The sequence below is a fragment of the Lutra lutra genome, chromosome 15 (assembly GCF_902655055.1).
Source record: "Lutra lutra chromosome 15, mLutLut1.2, whole genome shotgun sequence".
In the NCBI taxonomy this organism is placed as follows: domain Eukaryota; kingdom Metazoa; phylum Chordata; class Mammalia; order Carnivora; family Mustelidae; genus Lutra; species Lutra lutra.
The window spans coordinates 24,516,097-24,543,460 of record NC_062292.1 but is presented as its reverse complement, the minus strand read 5'-3'; the positions used below and the strand labels follow the sequence as shown (position 1 = coordinate 24,543,460).

The window sequence follows — 27,364 nt, the reverse complement described above, 5'->3', positions numbered from 1 at the left end:
CTTAGAGAATTCAGCTCAGTCTCACTTCCCAAAATGGCTCCTGGCGATGGGAAAGGAGGCGTACCTCGGATGAGGGGCAGTTGGCTGATCTGGCCCTGCCCTGCTGGCTGCCATGGGGGCCTTGAGGGACTCTGTGCCATCATTCCCATCAGGCGTCCACATACACCAGAGGGAAGGGAGCCAGCTGCTCCACCTCGGGCCATGGACAGCCCCAAGGCCAAGCTACTTGGGTTCTCAAGCTACAGCAGACAAGTGGCCAGGCCCGAGCCAGCTTCCCCGACAGGCTGGCAGCCATCCCCCAGCTACGGATGAGGATAGGGCCCCAAGCCCCTTGCTCTTAGACTCCCCATCCCAGCGGTTCTGCTCCCCAAAGCTTTCGCATCCTAAAGAAGGAAACCAACGCTTCCCCCGCACGCAGGGCTACACTTGCTTTCACAACTGCTTCGAACCAGCTGAAGCTGCAAAAGGATCAGGACCTTGAGCAAACTCCCCACCATCGCCCTAACTAAAAAAAGCTGATAACCAACTGAGAACTCGGAGTGACCCGGGTCATCAGACCCTGCCGGACCCAGCTGAGGGCTCTTTCCCGCCCAATAAACAGGGACTTGGTTGAAGCCATCACGTGCAGATTAATGGGTGCACTCTGACCTTGCAGAGCACCAGCTGTCCATCGTGAATTAGCATAAATAGCACGATCTCCTCCTTCTCTAGGGTGTAAAGCACTAGACTTACCCCAGAAATGTTCACTGCCGTGTAGCCCTCTGCCTAGGAGGTAACTCAGCTCAGCGCTGGCTCTGGGGACACTTCAGCCACCAGATTCTCCAGGAATTATCCCAATGGGAAGAGGAAGTGAGTACACAGGCATCTGATGTCTTTGCCTTCCTCTCTGGTACTCACTCTCCTCCTCTCAAGAGCTTCTTGGGCCTTCCCTTCTGCCAGTGTTCCCAGGAGCACTAAGCCACGTGACCTAGCACTGGTGGCAGAGAGGATGCAGGAAGAGAAACTAGCTTAGTAATAAAGACACCGATCGAGTAGTAGGGTCTGTTGTTTTTTTTTAAGACTTATTTATTTGAGAGAGCATTTGCATGCACACACAAGCAGGGGAAGGAGCAAAGGAAGAGAATCTCAGGCAGACTCCCCACTGATCATGGAGCCTGATGTAGGGCTCAACCTTGAGCTCATGACCTGAGCCGAAATCCACAGTCGGGTGCTCAACCTGACTGAGCCACCCGGGGGGCCCCAAGTAGTAGTTCTAAATTACTGTTCCGTTACCTGTATCATGAATGAAAGATCCAGAGTTTGATTTGGTAGGCAGTGGGACGTCTGGATTGTACTTATTAGATTGTCTGCTAATAATGTTTAAAAATATTTCATTTCCTTATTTGAGAGAGTGAGAGCACAGAGGAAAAGTGAGAAGGAGAAGCAGACTCCCCACTGAGCAGAGAGCCTGATGTGGGTGAACCGTGGATGTGCTGAGATCAAGTTGAAACTGGTTCCTCTGAAACTCACAGCTGCCACAGTACCACCACTGGGTGTCAGCGTACCAAACCAAAGGAGCAGGGTCTTTTAGGGGAAGTAAGGCAACAGCATTTACCAAGGGCCCTCTCAGTCCAAAAAACATTTATGCACACATTTCCTAATTTAATCTGGGAGATGAATAAACTTTTTAGGGAACAAAAAATGCAATATTCAGTTAATGGAGTGACTGATTTGAATCAGGCGCTTTTGTCCATATTTTCTAAATTGAAAAAATAACATTAGAGTAGACTCGGAAGTTAAGAGCATCAGTCCCCAGATTCTTTGTTAACAAAGGGCTCTTTCCAGCTATAGGCTCCTTATCACACAATGAAACCATTATTAGAAACACTTCCGGGGAAGAGTGTGCTCTGTGTGTTCTCTCCCTCTGCAAAAATCAGCCAGAGACAAGCATTTGCTATAAAATTATCTGGTTTAATCACTATCAACATCAGAACTGTGGTCCATTAGAGTACGAAACCTGTATGTACAATTACACATAGAAAAACCGGTCTCTGTGAGGAGCAATTTTTCAGCAAATCTGACAAACAGCAAGAGTCGTCCCTATTTTGGGTTTGGAAAGAGAACTGGACATTTCCAAGATGTCCCCCCTCCTCCCTCGGGCTCCAGTGACCCTCCCAACATCCATTTGCAAAGGACTGAGGTGGGAAGGGCGGTATTAACAGTACCAGGCACTCATTCTCCCCTCTTATGGAAGGGGTGGATGTTAGGAGACATTTCCCATCAGTTACGACACTGATGTTCCATCCGTCTGCATCATTAGGTTCGGTAGTTACCATGACAATATGATGCCTACAGCAATCTAACTTGATAGCCAGATGCCAGAATGTGAAAAAATAGGACCAGCTAAGAAAGTGAGAGAAATATAATTAATCTGAGGCACATAAAAATGTGCACAAAACTAGGACCAAGAGGGAAACTGCTGAAATGTCACGGAGGAGGGACTTCTGCCGGGAAGCAGTAATCAAGTTTCAGTATATAAACTTTGCTAACTAGAGCCATGAATTGGTCTATAACTAAGACTGAGGAATGCGTCAATGTTAGTCAGGAATATCGCTCTGGGTATCTCCCCCAAATAATTTCCTGCCACAGAGCCCGGTGGGTTCGTCTTGATTCCAGCCAAGGGGTACCTGGGCTTGACTCTGAAGATCTGAAGCCACCATCTGAGTGCTCCCGCCCTGGCACTCTGCTACCTCCGGGCTGCTGTTCTACCCAGCTTCTCCATCCGACGTGGTACTTCGCCATCATTCCAAAGCTAATGTGAAGAGACTGGACTGAGCTGTGTTCTGGAACGGCCTGTCCCAGTGGAGGCAATAGGACAGGACAAGCCTCCTGGGGGCCCCAATAGGGTAGAGGGGCTGGAAACCGAGGAAGGAGACCAGCCTGGGACAGGTGGCCATTCTCAACATGGTTGGGTTGGATAGCGGCGCTGAGCTAGGCGATTCGGTCGGTTCAGACTAGTAGTCGTAGAGAGCTGGGAAAGAACAAAGGTCGTACAAGATTAAAGCCCCAAGCAGGTCTCCATGCAGGGCTGGCTGGTTGGACTAAGCTAGGGCATCCTGAGTCTAGAACACTCAAGCTCCATGTGGCTTCCTGCGGTGATCTTCTAATTATCTACTTTCACCCAACACCTGCACCTCTTAAATACGACAAAAGAAATTCAGTTTTATTAAGAGTGAAGGCCAAATGGGTACATTAGCGCAATCGGTCTGGCCTCAAGTCACTGAAGATCAGGAAATTTAGTTTCTCTCAAAAGTTTGCAGTGATTCCCCCCAGCCCCAGGATGGAGTGATGGTATTTCCACACATGAGTACCAACACCCATGTATCTCTCAAAGTCTCAAGATCTGTGAAAGGTCAAGAGTGGTATTAATAATAGTGACACTTGACCGAGCCCTTTCCGTGTGTGAGGCCCTTCACACACATGCTCCCATTTAACCCTCACACCTACCCTGCGAGGTGGCTACTAGTAACCCCACTTTACAGATGCAGAAACTGAGTCTTACAGAGGGTAAGTCATTGTGCAAGAACACACACACAGTAAGTGGCAGACTAGGATTATAAACTTGGATTGCCTTCATCCAAAATCTGTGCTCCTAAGCCCTCTCCCTCAGGACTCCCTTACCTGAGGGACCTGAGATGGGTTGTAGAGAGGAACACTCCCTCTCAAGGGGGTTGGAGGAAGCAGAACACCAGGGTTGAAGTAAAGCTCAGAGGGAACAGCCTGTGATGGAAAATAACAGAAAATCCTATCAGTCACTGCTTCTGCTTCCAGAACATCAAGGGTTTCCCTTGAGTGTCCGCTTTGGTCAAGAGCTGCAGATGAAAAGGCTTTCTTGATAGACCTCAGGGAATTCAAGCAAACAAACATGATTCAAGTGGGCACGGCCAACCCCTGGGTCTGGGGTGACAAATGCAGAGGCTCGGGGGCAGTTATACCTGGAGCACGTGAGAAGAAAAAGCCACAGTCAATTATCTTGATAGCATCATAAAAAGGAATATCATATTCTCTGAAAGCCTAAAATACTACAAGAGTGCACTAACCCAACCACAAGAAAATAAAAATGTTTTCCCAGCAATCGGCATGAAAGCCATCCATACCGCGTAGACGATTCATCAAGAAGATTTTACAGCCCTTGCCAAAGTCACTGATGAACTCCGGGCCAGGGCAAGAGGCCGTGCTCTAGACTTCACCTAAGGAAGTCGTTATGGGCTACATCTTGTCCCCTTGAAACTTCCTGAGTGGAAATTCTAACCCCCAGTACTTCAGAATGCGTTTGGAGGGAGTGTCTTTCAAAAAGTGATTAAGCGGGTGCCTGGCTGGCTCAATCACTTGAGCATGTGACTCTCGATCTCAGGGTTGTAAGTTCAAGCCCCATGTTGGGTGTAAAGATTACTAAAAAAGAAAATCTTAAAAATTAAAAAAATAGATAATTAATGTAAGACGGAGGTCATTAGGGCGGGCCCTAAGTCAGTAAGACTGGTGTCCTTATAAGAAGGCGAAGTGTGGCCACAGATGCACACAGAGGAAGACCACGTGAAAACCATGGCCATCTACGAGCCAAGGAAAGAGGCCTCAGGAGAAACCAACACTGCCAACACCCTGCCTCAGACTTGCAGCCTCCAGAGCTGTGAGGAAATCACTTTGTGTGAGCTGTGGTCTGTGACATTTTGTCATGGTGGCCCTAGCAGACTACACCAGAAGCTTTCTGCCCTCACGGGATGGCACCTCCAGCCCACACTGAATGTTCAGTCCTCGCACACACAGGCGTCTGGTGGGGCCCGAAGCTTCAACCTGTGGGCTGCTCACCTCAGGCCCAGACAGGCCTCCAGTCCCAGTACCCTCGGTGGCTCCCCCACTGGACACCGATCCTTGGACTTTGCCCTCACCTAGAAAGCAATGAGTCGGAGCTGTTTCCCCTGCTCAGGGCTGAGGAGGCCCCCACCCAGAATGTACCCTCAAGGCCTGAGGAGCAGAGAGCCCACAGACCCAGAGGACAGGAGGTTGGCGGTACCTGTGGCTCCAGATAAGGTGCCCGGCAGGGACTGGGGCTCTGGGAGAGAGGTCAATGTGAAGCCAGGGCCAGCCTCAGGCGGAGAAGATGCTCTGGAGGTCTCCTGCATCGTGGAGAAAGACAGACAGTGCTGAGGGTACTGGTTGTTAACAAATTCATGCCAACAATAGCGGCCTCCACCTGTGACCTGCTGCTTACCCCAAAACTCCACTTGCCACCCCAAAACTCTGTGCCACTCCTCTGCTCTAGAATCAAACAACTATTGGCACCCTAAAGTGAATATTCTTCATCCTAATTTTTAAGACCCAGTTGGCCTTTGCCCATTACCAGCTGCCAACTACAGGCCTTAGAGGTTCTGAGGAAACTTCCTCCAACGGACCCATGGGAGAGGAAGGGCCTTAGGCCCTCACACTTACCTCAGAGTCGGGGCTGTCAGATGAGTCTTCCCCAGAGATGGATGCGTTGTTGGTGGGCTTCGAGCGAAACCAGCTGAACCACCCAAACCCTGAGCTCTGGAAGGGAAAGGGGGAGACATAGGACCTACAGGTGTGCTTCTCCCACTGACTAGGAGACAGGCCCACCCCAGTGTGCTGGTGGGGAGTTGGAGGCCCAGCCAAAGCCTGGGTTCTCAAGCCTGCCCCCCACACCATTTGGGAAGGTGATGGTGTCCACGGAACAAAACCCTCCACCTTCGTGTTCTCTTTCGTGTCTCGTGGCTTTTCTTTCTGTGCCGGGCTTTGGGAAGGTTTATCATCTGCCTCATCTGAGGACTCCTCCTCGTCCTCCTTGACTGAAACAGTGGAACTCACAGAATTATTTCGTGATCTGGGAATCGCTGGCACCTGGAATTAAAGAACATAAGAACGAACATTTTTATGGCACTTGACAGGTCATGAGGGCAAATCGCCTGTTCTCCCTCAGCAGCCCCACTCTGTAAATCTGTTGGACAGCCTACAGGCCCACAGGTTACTGATGAGGAAATCGAGAGGGCTTAGTTAGGAGAAATGATTTGCAGGAGACCACAGGACAAGGCCAGAGCCCAATCCCCGCCCTCCTGTTATCTCCTAATCCTCTCTGGGCTTCTGGCCGCTGTGCTCACCCCTCCCAACATCAGAGTTCCAGAACTAGGCCGAGGCCTGGAACAGAGCATGTGGAAGTGCACCGGTGGAGAGGAAGAGGGACAGGAACATACCCCACGGGTACCCACACACCCAGAAGGACAGAGACCGACCCTCACTCACTAGCAGAGTTGCTCAAGACCCGCTGTGAACAAATGCAGCAGAGGAAAGCATGTGCCCATGGGCCTGTGGGCCTTTATATTTGTGTGCATGGCATAAAATTCGCCAATTTAACCATTTTTAAGTGGTCAATTCAGTAGCATCAGTAACTTCACAATGTTGTATAACCACTGCTAATAATCCATTTCCAGAACATTTCATTAACCTTAACAGAGACTCTGTGCCCTGTAGACACTAATGCCCCATTTTCCCCTCCCCCCAAGCCCCTAGTCACCTCTAATTTTTTTGTTCATGAATTTGCCTCTTCTAGGTACCTCATATAAGCAGAATCACACAATATTTGTCCTTTTGTGTTATATTCACATTTTATATTCCAAAAAGCATAATTGGTAGACTTTTGGAAAATAGTTCGGCAAATCTAGAAAAATCTTCAATTCTTATTCTGGGTACAGGATTTACTAGGTAGTAAACACTAAGCACTTACATACAGTGATTTGTTTCATGCTGTAAAGTGTCCTGTGAGGTGGGCTATTATCATCCCATTTTACATATGAGGAAACAAGACACAGAAGGATTAGGCAACTTGTCTAAGGCCACACAGCTAGTAGTTGGCAGAGCAAGGATTCAAGCCCCAGCAGTCTGACTTTCCTTCTGGGCATTTCTCCCGGTTGAGTAATTCAAGAAATAGACAAGGCTTGCACATCTGTCACTAGAATGTCCACCACTGTATTTTATATGTGAGGGGAAAGGAAAGGAACTCAGAGAGAGGAGGAACGAGAGAAAAGGAAGAGAGACACTCATGAAATATTTAGCAATGTGCGAAACCTAGTGCTCCTTGCCGTGACCCCCAGATCCCTGTGTGATCCGGGCCCTATTGCTCTGGCCTCGATTCTCAGCCCACTGCTCCCCAGTTTCTACCCACAGTAGGTCCCTTGTTCTTTCTTCATGGCACCAAGTCAGCCAAGTTTCAGGGCCTGTGTTCTCGCTATTCCCTCCGCCTTGAACGCTGGTTCCCCAGATACTTAACTAACTCTTGTCAGCCCCTCTATTCTGACTTCTGCTCAAGACCTCCCCAGAGGCCCCCCCACCCCAGCCACCCCATCTAGAGTAAAAATCCCTCATGCACACAGTTGTTAAGTCACCTCCACTAAACGGAAACACAGGAGGGTAAGTTCCCTGTGTACCCCCAGCACAGTCACAGGGGAGCTTGGGATCTGTGAATGAATGAATGAGGGAATGAATGAATGAATGATTGCACAGATGATGGTGCTTTCACACAATAGACTTTATCATACCAATATTGAAAATCATTAATGGGGGTACCTGAGTGGCTCAGTCGGTGAGGCATCTGACTCTGGCTTCTGCTCAGGTGGTGATCTCACGGTGGTGAGACGGAGCCCCATGCGCAGCTCCACACTGAGCAGAGTCTGCTTAAGGTTCTCTTTGCCCCTCCCCCACCCTGCGCGCTCACTCATGTTCTCTCTCTCAAATAAACAAATCTTTAAAAGTAAAATAAAGGGACGCCTGGGTGGCTCAGTTGGTTAAGCAGCTACCTTCGGCTCAGGTCATGATCCCAGCGTCCTGGGATCGAGTCCCACATCGGGCTCCTTGCTCATCAGGGAGCCTGCTTCTCCCTCTGCCTCTGCCTGCCATTCTGTCTGCCCGTGCTTGCTCTCTCTCCCTCTCTCTCTCTGACAAATAAATAAATAAAATCTTTTTAAAAAAATAAATAAAAGTAAAATAAAATAATTAATTTAAAAAATTTTTTTAAAAATGAAATAGGGGCACCTGGGTGACTCGGTTGGTTAAGTGTCTGCCTCGGCTCGGGTTGTGATCCCAGAGTCCTGGGATTGAGTCCCACATTGGGCTCCCTGCTCCGCAGGGACTCTGCTTCTCCTTCTTCCTCTACTCCTCCCCTCCAACACTGAAGCTCGCACTCTCTCTCTCTCAAATAATAAAATAAATTTTAAAAATAAATGACAATAAAATAATAAAAATAAAAATCACTTATGAATGACATAGAAAACCTCATTTTATAGTATTAAATAACAAATGGGAAATAAAGTTTTATTTATTACACATTTAGAAACACAGGAGTGATATTTGGTTGATAATTTATGATACTTTTTCAAATTTTCTATAACAATAATGGACTACTTTTTCAGTCAGAAAAAAATTAGGAACATTCATAAAAGTTTTTTAAGTCCGGCAGCTCCATCACTACGTGAGACATTTATATGACGTAACCACTATTTATGTGATCAAATTTATACAGTGAAACCCTCCAGCCAGGCAAAGCTGAAGAACATCTCAAATACCCATTGTTGGAAGAGGGGTGCGTTCTTGGGACAGCCAGCTAGCACGGCCAGGGGGCGGGGCCACCTCCAAGACCTTCCAGCCTGAGGAGAAAGGACCCAGCTGCCATCGATTCTTCTTAGAAAAAATGTGAGGTAAAAAAAATTACAGGGACGCCTGGGTGGCTCAGTGGGTTAAAGCCTCTGCCTTCGGCGCAGGTCATGATCCCAGGGTTCTGGGATCAAGCCCCACATTGGGCTCTCTGCTCAACAGAGAGCCTGCTTCCTCCTCTCTCTCTCTCTCTCTCTCTCTCTGCCTGCCTCTCTACTTGTGATCTCTGTCAAATAAATAAATAAAAATCTTTAAAAAAAAATTGCAAAAAAGAAATAAGCATCAAGGGTCCCCCAGGACAGGGCAGGACGTGGGGAGCCTTTGGTGCAGCAGGTGAGGAGAGGGTGTGAGAGATCTCTGAGGCCAAAACGAAACTCAGCCCCGCCACCCCTCCCCCCATGGACACGGGTTGGTGGACTGAACATAAACAAGAACCTGGCCCTCCTCCCTACCACTAGGATTAGGGATAGAAAGAAACAAGAAGACACACTACAGTGTGGAAAGGAGAGAGGGTGCCAGGCAGGGGAAGGAGTTTGCACGTGACCGAGAAATCTGGGCCCCTGGAAAACACCGAAGCAATAGCGTAGACCTCAGCATCTGCCGTGCTGTACCCTCTCACCTGAGGCTCAGAAACAACATTTTGACCATCGGGATGCTGGAAACTTCCTTGAGACACGGTGCTCTCTCCTACGGCACAAAACACAAACACATACTGTGATTTGAACTTGCGCTTTTCCCATCTGACCTGAAGAAGGAATGGGACACGGTCTGCTTTCCTACCAGCTGCAGGTCCAAGCCCATGGCGCCAAGTGAGCCACTGTAAGTGTGAAATCCACATACAAAACCCTCTCAGTTCCAGCCACCCCAAGGAATGCTGTCACCTGACCTCTACTCTGAACCAAGCTGTTCCTTAGGAATCCCGGGAACCACGGCCACGTGGAGCAGGATCACAGGGATCCTCCTGAGCCTCCTGTCCAGGACAGGACAGTATCTTAGCAGGTCAAAGATCTAATCCTGCTGTTTGGTGGCCAGCTCTCCCCGGGTGTCACTCGGCACTGCTCAGCACACTCCCCCTCTGTCTCCCATCACTGCCACCCTTGGAAGCAGGACGGAAGAGTGGGTCTGTGCTAGCGAACCCCGACAGTAAGCTCTTGGGTGCAGGACGACAGAGCTCGAGGCACAGATAGCATTTCCCTCCTTCCTCCACTCCGCAGCCTCTCTCCTGGAACCTATGCATCCAAGCAGAGGGCAGGAGGAACTGGGGTCGGCCTTGTTATGCTTGCCCCAGCGGAGAGGCAGACTGCAAAGGAAGGAAGCAGAGTGCCCCACCCCCACCCGAGGTATCCAAAGTATCAGCTCCAGGGCTGCCCCATAGTAGTGGGTCCTCGGCCAGATGTACACCCACCATTCAGGGCTTTATGGGCTCTGACCCCACCTCCTCCTCCCTCTCCCGCTTCCTCCCCTTCAAAACTCCTCACCCAGGTCTTACCAAGGGGTGGGTGGATCTGCTGGGTTTCCTCCCAGGCTCCTCCTCCAGGAGTCCCTGTCACTGCCAGGCTGCCACCAGTCCCAGGAACTGAGTAAAGAGGCACTGGGCCCCCCATCTGCCCTACACTTCCTCCTGCTGGGTGGGAGCTGAGCTGGTACGGAAAGGCTGGCTGCTGAGGGCTGGGCTGGCCTGGGCCCATCTGCTCCAGGGTTGGCCACAAGACTGGGCGAGCACCAAGGTCTCCTGAGTTGCTCTGATGTCCCGAGAGATCATGGTAGAAAGTGCTTTCTAAGGACACATGGCAAAGAGGAAGAGCTGAGACCTGAAATACGGCATCAGAATGAACCGATCACACCAGGACCATTCCTGCCCACATCCTCCTTGGAAAGAAGTCACAGAGACAGGCCACTGGAGGTGGCTGCCGTTAACGTGATGACAGGCACAACCCAGCAGTGGTTGTAACACCTCTCACTGCTTATGACTTAGAGTCGACAAAATGATTTCCCTCATCACCAAGTATGATCCCCGAGCCTTAAACGAGTGCATTAGTTCACTGGGAGGATAGAAATTACCACTTTATTTCACGCCGTACTTTTTTACTTTTGGATAAACTCTCCCCTTTAATGATTTCCTCATGGACTTGGGTGTCTGAAATGTACGCAGTTGCCAGTTAAAACCCAAATCAGACCACAGACATGATGGCTCTGCTTTTAAAGAATCAGAGCATCGACCCTGGGAATGAGTGTGGTGGTCTTCCTTCCGGCTCTGCCATTTTGCCGATGAGATGGGCGGCCGTGTGGACGTGTGCTGTGATGGGCCCAAGGTCACGGTGCTGGTGGGGCTGCTGACCCCCATGCTCAATTGGATGAAAAGAGACACGGCTGCTTCCTGGCAGAGGCGGCATTCAGAAACACCCAGCCTGACTCCCCCCAAGTCCTTGACCTTCACAGGTCCCGTGACACAACAGCAAAGCCCGGACACAGCAACCAAAGCCGGCGCGCCTTGCCTTCCCCCTGCTTATCCATAAAGGGTGTGCTAAAGGGTGGAAAACGGCTAGAATCAGAGATGAAGCCCTGTCCTGACCCCACTATGGAGGAAAGGGCACAGAACAAACTAGGGGAAATACTTTCCACCCAACCCAGCGCCCAGAGGCAGCCTGAGGGGAAAGGAGGGATGTGTTGATGGAAGGTACGTCACATGTGTGTAGCCTTTGAATGCTCAAAACCCAAAACTGATAGCTCAAAAAGATCTCCCTATGTCCCCAACGCCCACAGGAAGTATGGACAACCCATCATCTCTGGCTTCCTCTCTGGAGAGAAGCTACAAAAAGCCGGTGAAACCCTGAGATCACAACACAGAATAATGAGTATTAAAACCTGAATGGAGGGCAGAAACTCTCACAACACGGGAACTGAGCAGTGTAGGGATGCCCGTGGCCGCCTGGAGCGGTGGGGAGAAGGTGCCTGGACCGATGCGTCAGGCTTACACCGGCAAGGAAGTGCTCCAGGAAGGACAAGACAAGCGTTTCCCAAGTTGTGCCTCTCGTATGATCAGGCGCTGAGTGTCAGCCCTCGCACACTCGGGCCATTGGCGTGGGTACCTGCTGTTCCTCTGGCTCCTGCGGTATCTGAGTGAGCAGAATGGAGATCCCCACTGTCTGCTGCTACCTTGTGCTAGTGAAAGAAAGTAAAAATCTTCTTAAGCCACACAAACAAAAGAAAGAACAGGGAACAACGGTTTAAAAATTGAGTCGGGGACGCCTGGGTGGCTCAGTGGGTTAAGCCTCTGCCTTCAGCCTGGGTCATGACATCAGGGTCCTAGGATCGAGCCACATGTCCCCTGCTCAGCGGGGAGCCAGCTTCTGCCCCTTGCCCCATTCTCTCTCTCTCTCAAATAAGTATATTAATTCTTTAAAAATAAATAAAAATTCTAAAAAATAGAAATTAAGTCAAAAAGAAATTTCAGAAGGAGTGGCAAGGTAGGGGAACCTCGCCTGAATGCTGAGGGCTGGCAGGAGAGGCACAAGACATCCACTGTCTCCCCGAGGAAGGGACTAACCATCGGGGCCAGGGTGCCTTGTGCGCAACACATGGAGGGAGTCAGGGCCGCGTGTACCTTGAAAAATCTACCCTGTCCTGTCTTCCAAAACAGTGGAAGAAAGAGAAGGGAGGCAGCCCCGTTCCAATTATGTTACAATTACTACCAGCAGCTTTTGCGCTTGTCAGAACAAAAAGGAAAGGCCTGGAAATCTTTTGAGCAATTGCCCTACATTACATGAAAGTGACACAGGTCCACTATGATCCGTTGTTCCTAACAGAGAGATGAAAGCTTTAATGGTCATAAAATGTATCTTCTAGGACTGCAGAGAAGGGTGGCAAGGGGGATCGGCAAGAGGGCCCCAGGTCTCACAGGCAGACACAGGAAAACATTTCCGCCAGAGAGAGAGAGAGAGAGAGAGAGAGGGAGAGGCAGCAGCTGGGAGGCTGAGCACCTCCCCTGCTTGGGTCAACCTGGGCCTCGTGGGAGCTGGGGGACTTTGTGGCCCTCCACGGGGTCGGGGATTTGCCAAGGTCAGTGCCTGCCTACTCGGTGCTAGGGGAGCAAAGGGAGAATAGGTATCAACGCCTGGCCCGGCCCCAGCCCCACTCACCACCAGCTCCTCATGCCGCCTGCGAAGGGGCACCAGCCAGGCTGGCTCCGGGTCCCTGTCTCCACGGCGTCTCTCTACAACCAAGGGATCGGACAGCTTCAGTCTCTCTGCTAGCTGTGCCAGGTTTCCAGCCGGGTGAGGGGTGGACATAAGAGACAGGAAAGGAGAAATAGAAACACAATGGGGAACAAGGCAATAAGGGAATAGGAGAAAGACCGCCTTCACTCCCTAGCAAATTAGATTACAAAGAATAATTGAGAGGTAGCAAATTCAGCAGGTACCTTTCCGAAATTGCAGCATAATAAACAATTAACCCATCTTGGTGTTAGATCCTCCGTAAGACAAAAGAAGAAAGTGTTATCCAGCTCTGTACCCGTGCAAGGCTGTCTGATCTAGCGAGGCTTCCCGAACTTCAAACTTTGGTGCTCTGGGCAATCGCCTGGACTGTTGCCAAAATGCTAATTCTGATTCCAGAATTCTGGGTGGGGCCTGAGATTCTGCATGTCTAACCAGCTTCCCAATAATGCTCATGCTGCTGGTCAAAGGACTACTATGTCTTGCAAGATTCTGAAGCCCCCAAACTTCCCACCTTCCCCACTCCTGGTCCCTGAGCTTGCCATAACCGCCGGCCTGTTGGCAGACACCAGGGGCAGGGAGCTCTGCACTTCAGGTGGGTCTTTTGCTATAGGATCCAACACTCGGGCTTCACATAAAGCAAAGCAAAAATTGACAGTGGGTTGCCGTACTCTCCAGCTAATGGATTTTTCTTCCGTTAATTGGAACAACTATTGGCCTGATTGTTTACTTCCCCAGGAACTAAAAGTTGATTTGTTTTTGTTTTCTTTTTTTAACATATCCCACATGTGATAAAATATTCCATGCATTTAAAAACATTTTAATAAGGATCATTTCCCATTTTAATCACTAAAATATATTTTCCAAGTCCTGCGTTTATAATTAGAATGGTTCATCGCAACGTGCAGTTTCACTGTCCCAGAAAAGCAGTTGCAAGACTAAGTTTCTGGCAGAGCACATGCCTGGCTTCCCACCTCCTGATCCCAGCACCCTCCGCTCCCTGCCTGTTTCTTTGTGGGGTGTCAGGACTTGGCTTATCGCGCCTGGGCATGCATACGTGGTCAAAGATAGCCCTGGGCTCCAATTTTCCGGCACGTTCAAAGGAGATGGGATGCAGAATCAAGGTTCTTCACAACAGCTTTCTCTGAACACCGAAGATAAAACACCTACAGAGAACCCTTTGAGAACCTCACCTTGATGAGTTCCCCTAATAGCACAGGGTGATTGCTGTCTTCCTGGCTAAGGAGGGCCGTGCCGATGGCTTCGCAGTAATGCAAGGCCTGGGACGCAAGACCGAAATCTGCCAGCCGGGAAGCATAAAGGAGCTTATACACCTGTGAAGAGGAACGGAGCCAGTGACCACGAGTCCATCCAGGCAGGCACAGAAGGAGGAGAATGTAGATAAGACTTCCTGGAAGGCAGCTGACTGCCAGCTGCCACTAACTCTGGCATCCAAGTCTCAAGGAGGGCCTCCTGCCATTTAGGGCATTCTATTTGGGTGTGGGCACAATTTCAAATCCAGCCTGCCGGTCCTGCGTCGTGGAGAGAGGGACGGGAGTCACCACCAGTTCAGTGTCCACAGACTGAGTCACCATCGAAAAGCACCAGACGACTTACTTCTTATCAGGAAACCCTCCCACCTGGAAAGCCTGGCATAGGTGGGGCAGAGGACCAGGCACCAGCCGGGACACAGAAAGGAAAAAGACTCTGACACAGAGCGGGCCGGTATTCACAGAAGCATGAGGGGCAGAGCAGGATGGAGCGTTAGGGTTTGGGAATCAGACAGATCCAAGGTCAAATTCCAGTTCCACACTGGGCGTGCCACCTTGGGCTGGTTACTCCACCCCCCTGTGCCTCAGTTTCCTCACCATAATATGGAGATAATAATACTATTCACCCCTTGGCTGTTTTAAAGATTAGATAATCCACACAAAGGTCTTAGAACAAACGGTACCCAAGGGATGGGAGCCAAGAGCACGTAAGTCCTCTGAGCGTCAGTTTCCTCTCTTGGGAAAGGGGGGTCATCATGCCCACCTCAGGGGATGAGACATAACACTCTGAGACACAAAGGCGCTGTGCCCGCACCTAGAGCACACGCACTAACACCAGCTAGTCCCCTTACGCTCAGCCCACAGGTGACTGCAAGGGGATGACCCAAGAAGGGAGAGAGATGAAAGGACTGTTCTCCAAGGAGCTGGTCCGGCACGGCTTTGCCAGGGAAGGAGGGTCTGGTAAAACTCCGAAAGAAGATACTAACGGGGTCACTTCCCTTCTCATAATGAATTCACTCGTTTTCAAGGTTTGGATTTGTGCTTTGTGTTGTGGTGTGTGTGTGTGTGTCCAGGTGCACTCTGGGGACAGGCACTGAAGGAGTCTTGTTGAATGTGAGGTGACAACAGGACATCCAGCAGAGAAGTTAAGAGAAGAGAGGCGAACCCACAGCGCGCACGCCACCTGCACAGCCAAAGCCCCAAGAGGAAGAAGGGCAGGTGAAGACTGGGGTTACAGCTGGGAGGAACTTTCCAAGCTCGAAGACAGAGGGGTCCAAAAGAGATGGCAGGAGCAGGTCAGATGGAGGGAGCAGACTGGGCGGTCCCTGGGCTGGGCCCCCATACTCCCACCCCTGGCAGGATGGCCAAGGGGCAGAGGAGAAGGGAGAGCTGTTTGAGGAGAGCACAACAGAAGTTTCTGCCAAGCAGGTATGTGAGGGGTGGGTGCCCTGGGACACCAGCTGATTTCCAGAGGGGCCGCTGCCATGTGTTGCTTTCGTATCTTAAAATGCAGACCTTAAGGAGACCTAGGAAGACATCCTAACTCTTCCCACACTCAACCTAGGGAGGAAAAGTGCTGTCGATGACTTAGACGGGGCTACACTATGCCAAACAGAAAAGCTGGAGATCCCGCTGCTGGCTGTCATCGGCCACTAAGACGGCGGCTGACCGTGTGCTGGGTTACCTGGAAAGAAGGGATGAAGGATTTGGGGCGGCCCAGCATCTGACAGTACTCGAAGATTTCCGTCCTCTGGATAGCCTCGGTCGTTGCAAATTTCAAAAACTCTTGACTAAAACCAGAGAATAATAATAAAAGAAATTGAGGCGGGAGGGGAAGGGAGGCTTTCCAATCCTAGCAGACAACACCATTCGTGGTGGAGCTTCTGCCCTGGGCGGATCCCCAGGACGGCTCCAAGACAGGAAAGATGTTCTGGGCCTCTGGAATGAAGGTTTGGCCTCCTCTCGTCCCGCCTTCTTGAGGCTGGGGATGGAACAGAACAGAGCCCTGCACCAGAGGTGCTGGGGAGCAAAGACTGCAGAAAAGGAGGGGTCCTCCACCTTCTTTGCTGGAGGGTCCCCTAAGGCAAGCTGCTCTCCATCCCCCTTCGGGGACGCTAGGTGCTCCTCTTAAACATGCTGGGAGCGAGTCCTGTGCCCTGAAGGTCTAGAACGCACACCTGTGCGAGGCCACTCCTGGCGTGAACAGAAGAGAAGAGGGAGTGATGTGGGGCCCCAAGAAAGGAAGGCATGGATGAGAATGGGGAGGACAGCTGAGCCAAAAATCAAATGACAGTCCCTATACTGGGTGTTCTTTCGGCCAAGGAGGAAGCGGGCTGAGCAAAGGAGATCCAAGGGGCTTCCAGACCCTTCCACGTGCCCCTACAGCTTGCTGTGGTATCTGAACTCATGGCCTCCCGGCTGTCGTCAGAAACCCCCTCGTGCGACACAAACACAGGAGGGAGACGAATGAACCCCTATGCACTTCTTGCCGCATTTGCCACAGACGGGATGTGACAAGCCAGTCAGAGGCCATCAGAGACCACGGCCAAAGAGAGCCGGCCACAGGACTGTACGTTTGCGCAGAGGTAGGCCGCCTGGCACAACAGTGGCCAGTCCGGGCTTTGCTCCGAGTCCAGCGCGACTCCACACCAGCTGTGTTAACCTTGGCTAAGTTATTTAACCTCTCTGTGCCTTGGTTTCCCTCCTCTATCAAGTGAAGATTAAAAATATACCTTATTTATAGGGGCAGTCGGTAATGATTAAAGGAAACGGAGCAAATAAAATGACTGTGTAAAATAAATAAAATATAGAAAATTAAAAAATAAAATAAGTAACGGGGGACTTTGAGTAGCTTGTGCACCAAGTCAGTGTAGGGATGTAAGGAGTAAGCATAAACTTCTTCCAGCTTCCAGTTCTGCCCAGGGCTGACTCTGAGCCAGGCCCAGGGCTGCCGAGCACAGAGCCCCAAGCCGCCCTCTCCCTGATGGCACTAACGACTCAGGAGAGGTGACCTCTGCTCATGAAACCAGGGTGCCACCCAGTGGTCAGAGGGGCACAATACACCCCAAAGGAACACAAGCACCGTTTCCGGGAGCAGGACTGATGCAGCACCCACTGGGCACCTCCCTGCCCAGCCCCATGCAGAAAAGACCCCTAGAGGAAGGGAGCGGCAATAGGTGAAATTCACACAGGAAAATGGAAAAGGGGGCCATGAAACCCAGCAAGGGCTCAATCCCTGGAAAATGTCCTTCCTGCTTCCGGCCCCCAGAACACCACGTACCTGTGGCTGCTGCCAAGCAAGGCCAGATGGTCAGTCCTCACGGTGTAGTGGCCGAAGGGCACGTGAGCCATGAGGTAGCAGAAGTGAGCGGCCTCCACCAGCCCCTTCCCTGCTGTAGGAGGAGGAGAGCAAGCCCCAGTCACAGAGCCCACCTGCTGGGCAGGATGGGAGAGAGATGATGGCGGGGGGTGGCTTGGGGCTCAGAGGGGAGCGTCCTCACAGGAGCAAAGGGGACAACAGCTCACATCAGGAGTCACACCCCAAACTACGCATTCTTGGCTTTGACATCATTCTGTTTCAGCTCTCTTTGGCCAAAAGAGGTCTCTAGCGCTTGTTCCCCTCCTGAATTTGTGATTAGGAATTTGCTAAGCATTTTAGTCCTTCCTGAAGGTGAAAAGGGAGCAGAGGTGTACACCTGAGCAAAGATACGGGCCGTGGGGAGCTGCTGTTCTTCGCTTAGACTTCTTGGGGCACTAATGCTCCTCCTGCTAAAGGCAAACAATAGGAAACTTTTTTCCCAGGGCTCATAAAATTCACGATAATTACCAGCTTGTTCCCACTTCCAGAATGTTCTCCCATACATCCTTCCCATTACCTCAAAACTGAATTAATTCAAGTAGTAAAGTACCCAGCACAGTGGCTGGCACCCAGAAATGACTAAACCAAACCTTGCCCTTCTGACTTGAGTGTGAACAGCCAGCCAACTGCTCCTCCCGGCTCTTTTCAGTTTAACAGAGTGTTATGCCACGAAGTTTACAAAGACTATCATGATTCCTAGATGTTCTGCCCCTTGACCAAATTTGAGAACCACTGAGCTGGAACATCCATTCGCCCCTGAGTGTTTATAAGGCCAGGTTCACTGAAAGACAATACAAGTGCAGACGACACGATTACCCAAGGTAGTTCAGGCAAAGATAGAGTTTGCTCTCTGGCTGAGCCGGGTCACTGTACGACTAACCGAAACAGGAGGCAAGGGTCCCCAGAGTTAACTCTGTCTCCAGGGAAGTCTGACCAGGGATAGAAAGCCAACTGCTGGGAGTTGCTTTCTCCAGCAGCACAGCCCCGAATTTCGGGGTCTGGACTGCACTGGCTTGCAGCGGAAATTCTGGGAAATGGAGCCAAGAACGAGACTGCTTACCCTGGAGGTTCTGTTCCCCAGACACTGTTCTCCTCTCTCAAAGGAGAGCCTGAGGCTCAGATTGGGCCCTGCACAGCACCTAAGAGCCTGCAGACAGATGTTTACAGAGGGCCTGGAGATGCCCTAATGGAGAAGAGGGCAGGAGGGCTGGCTTCATCTTACCCAGGGTGTCCCCCATGGTGATAATGGCTCGCTGAAGCAGCTCCGGGTCCCCGCCCTGATTCGACAGAATCACAGCCAAGTGAGGTCTCCAGTCTCCCCACTGCTTGTCCGCACAGCACTGAAAGGCAGCAGACAAAGTGGGAGATTTACTGACTCACGTAGCGCTAGCCAGAGTGTAGGAGAAGAAAGTTGTCCATCTCCTAGTTTGGAGTTCGGGGAATGTGGCTTATACCGGGCTGTTAGCACTGTCCTTCATTGATTTTGAGATCTCCTTTTAAAAAGCAAGACTCCTAGAAGGATGGGTAGCAGACAGACACGTGCACATACATACATACATGGGAATATGGGAGGTAGGTAAATAAAATGACACTATTGATCACTTCCTGATTTTCAGATTTCTTCCTGGTACCCCCACCCCCGCCCAATCCCAACAAGAAGTGACAACATCCAGAAAATAAAACAAAACAAAGCAAACCCTGATGTTTCAGTGGGAGAAGGAAGACCAAACATCCTTGACTCATGAAGAAGCTACATTAGCCGGTTAGAAGTCCGGGGGACCCTAGGCCCTTAATACCTGACCACATGGCTTGTGTTTTCTGGTTTTACAAAGGCCTTTCACACACATCACCTCAGTTAACCTTCACAACAACCCTAGAAGTTGAATTCCTATTGCCCCTCGAAGGACGAAGACAGCAGGCCACGTGTCCCAGCCCACCACCCAGTCTCCACTCATCTTGCTCCTGGCTGAGGGCTGTGGCCACTCCTTCCGGGGACAATGCAGGAGCAGCAGATCTCCACAAGGGGGCAGTAGGGTGCACACAGAGTGGGGAAAGGGAAAATACCCCACACAAAGGGTCGGGTGTGGGCCTCCCTTTTCCAGAATGAAGAGGGATTTCAGAACAGGAAACATCAATAAAGAAACAACATGATGTCACAGAAAAAATTTGGTTCCTGGATTCAGATGGAGTCCTGCCTCCTTTTTTTTTTTTTTTTTTTAAGATTTATTTATTTTAGAGGAGCACAGTGGGGTGGGCAGAGGGAAAAGGAGAGAGGGAGAGAGAGAGAATTCCAAGCAGACTCCCTGCTGACCGCAGAGCCCCACACAGAGCTCCATCTCACGATCCTGAGATCAGGACCTGATCCAAATCAACCGTCAACAGCTCAACTGTCTGAGCCACACAGGCTGCTTCCTACTCACTTTGTGACCTTGAGCAAGTTTCTCAAAACCTTTTTTCCTCATCTCTTGAGTGGAGATCATCATTTCTACCTAACCGGGTAGTGTTGATAAGAAAATAAGATAGCCAGGTCAAGCACATAGCATAATGCTTTGCCCTTAGTTTGCTCATTATAAATGACACATAGGTACAAACACACACACACACACACACACACACACACACACACACACAGAAGCCCAGCAAAAGGAAAGAGGTGATTTTCAGACCAGTCCATCTCCCAGTCTGTTACACAGAGCAGGCGGAGCGGAAGATGGACCCTAGTAACAGCTCAGATTTGGAGGTTGGAAATGGGTGATTTTCAGACCAGTCCATCTCCCAGTCTGTTACACAGAGCAGGCGGAGTGGAAGATGGACCCTACTAACAGCTCAGATCTGGAGCTTAGAAAAATTCATAATTATTTGGTCTTTGTAATTATCCCAAGGAACAAAAGATGCTTTATCCAAGTGCATTTTATGGTTACTCTTTGTTTATGGGGGGGATGTGGTGTGAATGAGGGAGATGATGACAAATCACAGGAGTAGCAGCCCTCACTCGCTGCGCCCTGCCTGTGAACCATACCCAGTGCTGAGCATTTCTCCCGTGAGCAATCACATGCATTGGGCCCTATTATTATCCCCACATCAGCCAGGCTTTTCTTGCTGGAATGAAAGGAACAAGCAAAAGAAAAATCCTTGCTGAAAAAAACAAACACTTAGAAGTCATTCTTCTGTCTCTTCCCCAGGTGATTAAAAAAAAAAAAAAAAAAAAAAACACCTCCCTGTAAAGCCGATCTGTGGAGAGAAAGAGCACTGAAGAGAGAGCGAACACCTAACTAACTTCAATGGGTCAAGCATGGCCATTGATATGGGTTCCGATATTCTCTATCCTGTAATTTTCACAATAACTCTATTGGTGAGGCATCAAAATGCCCACAAAGAGGACAGCCTGACATTCTGAGATTAGGTAAGAAGGCCAAGTTCACAGAGCAGGAAGGAGCAGACTCTGGTGAAGCCTGTGATAGAAGCCCTCATCTGGGTTTTCTGGTTGCCATGTTTTTCCCACTCATTCCAAGTAACTAAAGACTAGCCTTTTACTGGATGCCACGATGCAAAGAAACGCTCAAACACTGAGATCAAATACCACATTGGCACATCACCCCTGGTTTCTCAGTTTTCTCACCTAAAAGCAGGGAGCATTTAGCTAACTCTCCCATCACAGGGAGACCCAATGGACCGTACACTGATGACATCATCTCCTGCTTCACAACATGATGCAATTTCAAGGCAGCACACAGCCGTTCTGCAGACCCGTGAGCACTCCGTGTTCCCGTAAGCCCGTGGGCTTAACAATGGGGCAGGAAAGTCATCGTTTCTCTTTCCTTTTCCAAGACTTGTCCCCAAGCAATAAGAAGAACAAAAAAGGGGTGCCTGGGTGGCTCAGTGGGTTAAAGCCTCTGCCTTCAGCTCAGGGCATGATCCCAGGGTCCTGGGATCGAGCCCCGCATTGGGCTCTCTGCTCAGCTGTGAGCCTGCTTCCTCCCTGTCTCTCTCTCTCTCTCTCTCTCCGCCTGCCTCTCTGCCTACTTGTGATCTCTGTCAAATAAATAAATAAAATCTTAAAAAAAAAATTAGAAGAAGAAGAACAAAAAAGCAAAGTGTGAAGTCCGTTTCCATGAAAGCCTAGGTGTCAGCAAAAACTCACGCCTTGGAACACAAGAAGCTGCCAAAAGTAGTGGAGAGTGAACAGAGAAGAGTTCAGGAGGAAGCAGAAAGAGAACTCCAGAAGGGCAGGATCCCACACCCATCTCCGCTGGCTGGGGAGAAGCCAAGGCTGCACAGATACCCACAGGACACTCCAGCTCATGCAGGAAAGGCCAGTCGGCCTGCAGTGTGGCGCTGGCCCCGCCCCAGCACACAGCTATCTAAACAGTTGGCCCAGGGAAGACGTGACTCCTGTCAAGGATCAAACACGGAATCTGTAAAATTCACTATAAAGATAAAAGGAGGGAAGTAACATGAAAAAATAGATGGAAGGTAGAAAGAACGCTCACTGGAAAAATGTGACAATGAAACAAAGAGGTATCAGCAAATATTTCATCCTGAACTTAAATAAAATTTAAGTAAAATCTAAGTAAAATAATGAAACAATTTCTTATGAAGCAAGGACCTAAAGCTAAGTTATAAGAACTCGAGAAAGAGACAGCAGACAAGAGGAGGAGGTAAATATGACCTTCAGAGCTCAGGGAAGAACTAGAAGAAAAATCAAAGAAATCAAGACAAAAATGGCAAGAGCACAAAAATGAAGAGACAGTGATGAGAGCACAGTAAGGGACACACAGGATGGAAATGAGAGGAGGGAGGGACAGAGGAGGAGGAGGAAGAGAAGAAGAAGGGGAGGGAGAGGAGGGGGAAGAGAAAGAAGAAGGAGGGAAGGAGGGAAGGAAGGAGGGAGGGAGGAAGGAGGGAAGGAAGAAAACAAAAAGTGTTTTAATTAAAGAGAAAATGATATACATATAATCTGCATGTGTATATGTATATATTTATATATATACAAAATTATGCATACATGGAATTCCTGAAAGAAAACCAAAATAACGGAACAAAACTAATATTGAAGAATATAATTCAAGAAAACTTTCCTGAACTGCAAAATATAAACGCAGATATTGAGAGCATGCTGTGGAGGCACTGGGTGGCTCAGTCATTAAGCCTCTGCCTTCAGCTCAGGTCATGATCCCAGGGTCCTGGGATCGAGCCTTGCACTGGCTCCCTGCTCAGCAGAAAGCCTGCTTCTCCTTCTCCCACTCCCCCTGCTTGTATTTCCTTTCTTGCGTCTCCTTCTCTGTGCCAAGTAAATAAATAAAAATCTTAAAAAAAAAAAAAAAAAAAGCATGCTGTGTACCAAGAAAAGAAAAAAAAACTAACCCAGACAGTCAACATCAAGATAGATCCCAGTAAAGTTACTGACTTCAAGGATAAAGAAGGATACTCTGGGGCAAAAAGATCAAGTCCCTCTTAATGGGGAAAACATCAAGCTGGCCTCGGACTTCTCCTGAGTTCTATCCAACTCTAGACAATGTGTGAGATGGGATATAGCCAGCCTTGCAGGCTCAGTGTGCAGCAGAGGAAAAGAAGGGCAGCCTTGCGATGGGGAGCCTGGGAACAGTGTGCTCTCTCCCTATTCATGCACACAATGCAGGCGGCTGTGCTGTGGGAAAGGGGCAAGGTCTTTGGATCAGACAGATCTGAGCCAATCCTGGCTCCACTTCTCCAAGCTCTGTGATCTCAGGTCATTTTACATCTTCGCACCTCAGTTTCCACATCTACAAAACGGGGACAATAATTCCTGCCTCTGGAGCGCCTGGGTGGCTCCATGGGTTAAGCCCCTGCCTTCAGCTCGGGTCATGGTCTCAGGGTCCTGGGATCAAGCTCCGCATTGGGCTCTCTGCTCAGCAGGGAGCCTGCTTCCTCCTCTCTCTCTGCCTGCCTCTCTGCCTACTTGTAATCTCTGTCTGTCAAATAAATAAATAAAATCTTAAAAAATAATAATAATTCCTACCTCTGTGTATTAAGTGAGATAATATGAAGCCAAGTGCTCAGCACAGGGCCAAGCTCACGGTAGGTGATTAACACACAATTATTATTTATGTTTAGTCTTTGAAGTCAGCACCTCTTGGGGCACCCAGGTGGCTCAGTGGGTTGAGAGTCTGAATCTCGATTTGGGTCAAGTCGTGATCTCAGGGTTGTGGGATTGAGCCCCAAGTCAGGCTCTGTGCTCAGCGGGGAATCTGCCTGAGATTTTTCTCTCTCCCTCCCAGCCCCTTCCTCCCTCTCCCTCTGTCTCTCCCCCCAAAATTAAAAATAAAAATCATTAAAGTCATCACCTCAGTTCCCGAGCTGTCCCCACCCCCTAAACCCCTACGATGCTGGGGTACTGAAGGAGTCCCATCACAAGGAGTACCGTGGCTGCTTGTGGGATCCTCCCGGACATGAACTGGAAGAGGGTCTGTAGTGGGTCATTGGCGGCCAGCGTGCTGGTGAAGCTGCAGAGAGAGGCGACCGTTAGGGACAACCAAGCCAAGGGAGCCTCTTACCAGCGGGGCAACAGCTCCCCTATTTTTCTATTTGATTTCAGCAGCTTCTTTTGGAACATGAATTTCTCTTGGCCGCTCAGCTGTGCTTCTGCCACTCCCACTTTTGGGGGGCTTGGCAGGATCTTACTTCTGCCCCATGCCCCACACAGAACACCCTGTTGGGGGGTACGTCCTGCACTTTGGCCCGACCCCCTAACTCTTGAGTAACCATTTCTCTAGGTTTTCTTTGTCATGGAAAGGATGTCCCCCACATTTCACGGGTCCCTGGGGAGCCCCAGCAGTCAACCCAAACCTGCTCTCTCCAACCGGTCGGCCCCCTCGACTCCCTCTCCCTGGAAGCGGCCCCCTCATGCCCCGCCCCCAGCACTGCGGGCTGACTTCTTTACTGCACAAGCACTAAATAGCCATTTCCAGTAACCAAAGAGGCGTAGAACAGGGACCAGAAACGATCCTGCTGATGACAAACCGTGGGATATGCTTAACAAGGATATAATAAGCTCTATAGCCGATCTGAGATTTAAGCATAATCAGTAAGAGATATTCTTCACAATTCACTGGGTCCCATCAAAAATCAATGGCCCAAGGCAAAAATCTGTAGCAGAGATGTATGCTCTAACGTGGGGTTCTGGGATGTTCATTTCCAAAACCCAAAGGAGAATCATCCCTCAGAACATGAGCTCGGAGCACTTATTATAATAAAACTCCAGGGCTCCTTACCCGCCCTGAGCACAACCAAGTGCACAGAGGCGTTCCTAGTCCCTGCCAGGACGGAGAGTTAGGGCGGAAAAGACAATCCACCGATGGAGAAGGGTAGTGTGACAGCCGTGAAGGCAGGTGCGATCTTCTCAGCCAACGGCCTAACAGCCAATTTATGGCCAATTTAAACTTGACTTAAGCTGTGAGGTTCACAGTTTCACAGCTTCTACCAACACAGGAAGAGGAACATTTTGAGGGAACATCCTTCTCCCTGTCGGATCCAAGCCTGCCCCTTAGGGGAGGGGGCCCCCAGCCCTCCCCACCCCCGCCACACGTCTGTCCCTGCCCTCCCACGGATCTGGCTGCAGCCCGAGGGGCTTACTCAGAAACCCTTCCTTCTCCAGCACCCTGACACCCAGCTCCTTCACTTACTCCCACTTACTCCAAACTCCTGGCCATATAGTCAGCCTCCCATCCTGTCTTGTCCTGGTTTGGGCATTCTTCTTTGTCTCAGTGTGCCGGCATGAGCACTGACTAAACACAGCCCTTGGATCTTGTCATGTCCCCCTGCCCTAGACGAAGACTACAGCATCCAATCCCCAGTCGTATAAAGCCCGTTCCCACTGCTCCCCCATATCCCAACCTTCCTCTCGCGCCCACATTCCCCACTGCAAGACTAAGCAGTAGACAGTTCCTAACTCTTGGGTCTAAGCACCTGTCAGTTAGCCATAATTGGCCCCCTATTCCCTCATTGATGGAACTTTCTAGAATAGCTCCTCCCAAATAGAACTACCAGATTGTAGAAACCTACGTAATTCTTGGAACACACCCTGAGAAATATTGCTAAAGTGTTTATTTGTCAAGCAGGTAGAAAGAATGTGTCCAGGTCTAGGTTATAAGAATCTAGAGAAGCAAGATCCTACATCCGGGTCAGAGAAGAGAAATTAGAAAGATGCTTAGTGGGGGGGGGGGGGGGCTTCCCAGGGCGTGCTGCTTTTCTCCCATCCACCCCACCCATTGGTGGGGGGAGGTTCTCTCCTCCGTTGGTCTCCTTGGCCAGTGTCCAGCTCACTCACCCGCTCAGGACCCAGCTGTAGGTCCTCGGGTCCATCTTGCTGGAGAGGAACAAAGCGTGGCCCCACAGGTGGTTCTTCATGGCCCACTCCAAGGCTTCCTGAAGACAAACACACATTGCTTTCAACGTGGCCCTTCTTACCTTCCTCTACCGACAACACGGGATGGCGTTTGGGTACCTGAGCCACATCGATTGGGTTCCCGGGAAGGCTCAGAGCCTCGTCTGCAAGTGCAACAAAGGAGCTCTAACTGGCATGTATTTCTAAGATGTCCCTTCCCGAGCCTTCACTTTCTCAGGCCCCTCAGACACAGTTTCCAGTTAGCCTTAAGACATCACGCAATGCTTTTAGGAACCTAAGCACCTCACCCCAAGGACTGAGCCTCAAAATACAGGGAGCAAGCTGATATTCGTGAGGGCACGTTAGAGGAACCATTTGTTTTTTGCAGCTGTGGTGGAGACTGCTGGTTCCCCACCAAAACCCATGCTCCCCCTTCCTGCACTGAATTTCCAGCCTCCCTTGCACCTAGAAGTGGCTGAGTTCCAGGCTGCGAATGGGGGAATAGAAGTGATGTGTGCCGCTTCCACGCCTGCTCCTAGAAGTCCCTTGACCAAGCCTCCCTGCGCTTTCCCCATCAGGCTGCCTGGAAGAAAGATGCTCAGGCTGAGTCCTTGAACTGCTCCGTGGAGGAGGGATGCCCCAGTGTTCTGTTCACCTCCCGGGACTCCCATATGACTACAAAGAAGCTGCTACTGTGTTTAAGCCAGTATGCATAGCGGTTAACCCACGCCACCTAACATTATAACTGATTGCTTGTTACCGACCAACTGTTTGTTAACTATCAACTCCATATGCTAAATGAATGACACCAATAACTTGGGGAGATCGGTTAGAAGCTGTAAATTTTAACACACACAAAGACATGCTCGCACACATCTTTTCATTCAATTTTCAGAATTATTTAGTAAGAGCTTAATTTCTATTTGAGGTTTTGACCTGGTATTAATCATTTCCTTAGTACTCAAAAATAACATGATTTTTGGACAGGAAGTCACTAATGAGGTAACTCGAACTCCAGGCGCAAATTTCTTTGATCATCCCAACATCTCCCACACTATCTCCTTTGAAGAGAGAGAACAAATTTAAACCACCACCATTAGGAAATTCAGCCTCACATCTACTACAGGGAAAAATGACATTGAGTTACTCTTTTCATATGTTAAACTATTTCACAACAGTATTTTTTAAAGGGAATTACTAATAATTGGTTGGGAATCACCACTTTGCTCAAAAATTTGTATCAAAATATAACTTAAGAGTAAGTGAAGAAATTGAGAAAGTACACTGAGGATATTAATCTCACACAGTGCCAGAGAGGAGACACCAGTCAAATATTCATAAAGATACAAAAGATATCTGGGACTCTAGCTCCTCATGAGCCATTCTGACCTCCCAAATAATCCTCCTATTCCCTGCTCACCTTTGGGTCCAGGTATGAGGTGGTGTGGTGGATGGTTAGAAGTCC

At 49.7% G+C, this 27,364-nt stretch overlaps 1 protein-coding gene across 1 annotated transcript in view; it reads right to left on the bottom strand.

Moving 5' to 3' along the window:
- Positions 1–1,929: 1,929 nt before the first annotated feature.
- The window catches only part of SEC16B (SEC16 homolog B, endoplasmic reticulum export factor), a 56,735-nt gene continuing 31,300 nt past the window's right edge, over positions 1,930–27,364 (bottom strand). The window contains 17 exon segments of the mRNA XM_047704045.1: positions 1,930–2,971; positions 2,974–3,010; positions 3,661–3,759; positions 4,846–4,925; positions 5,051–5,153; positions 5,467–5,562; positions 5,740–5,892; positions 9,314–9,381; positions 10,184–10,471; positions 11,784–11,856; positions 12,834–12,947; positions 14,102–14,242; positions 15,864–15,969; positions 17,460–17,571; positions 18,760–18,877; positions 23,938–24,019; positions 25,843–25,940. Of these exon segments, the coding sequence (XP_047560001.1) occupies positions 2,781–2,971; positions 2,974–3,010; positions 3,661–3,759; positions 4,846–4,925; positions 5,051–5,153; positions 5,467–5,562; positions 5,740–5,892; positions 9,314–9,381; positions 10,184–10,471; positions 11,784–11,856; positions 12,834–12,947; positions 14,102–14,242; positions 15,864–15,969; positions 17,460–17,571; positions 18,760–18,877; positions 23,938–24,019; positions 25,843–25,940 (1,959 nt within the window). The 3' untranslated portion in view covers positions 1,930–2,780.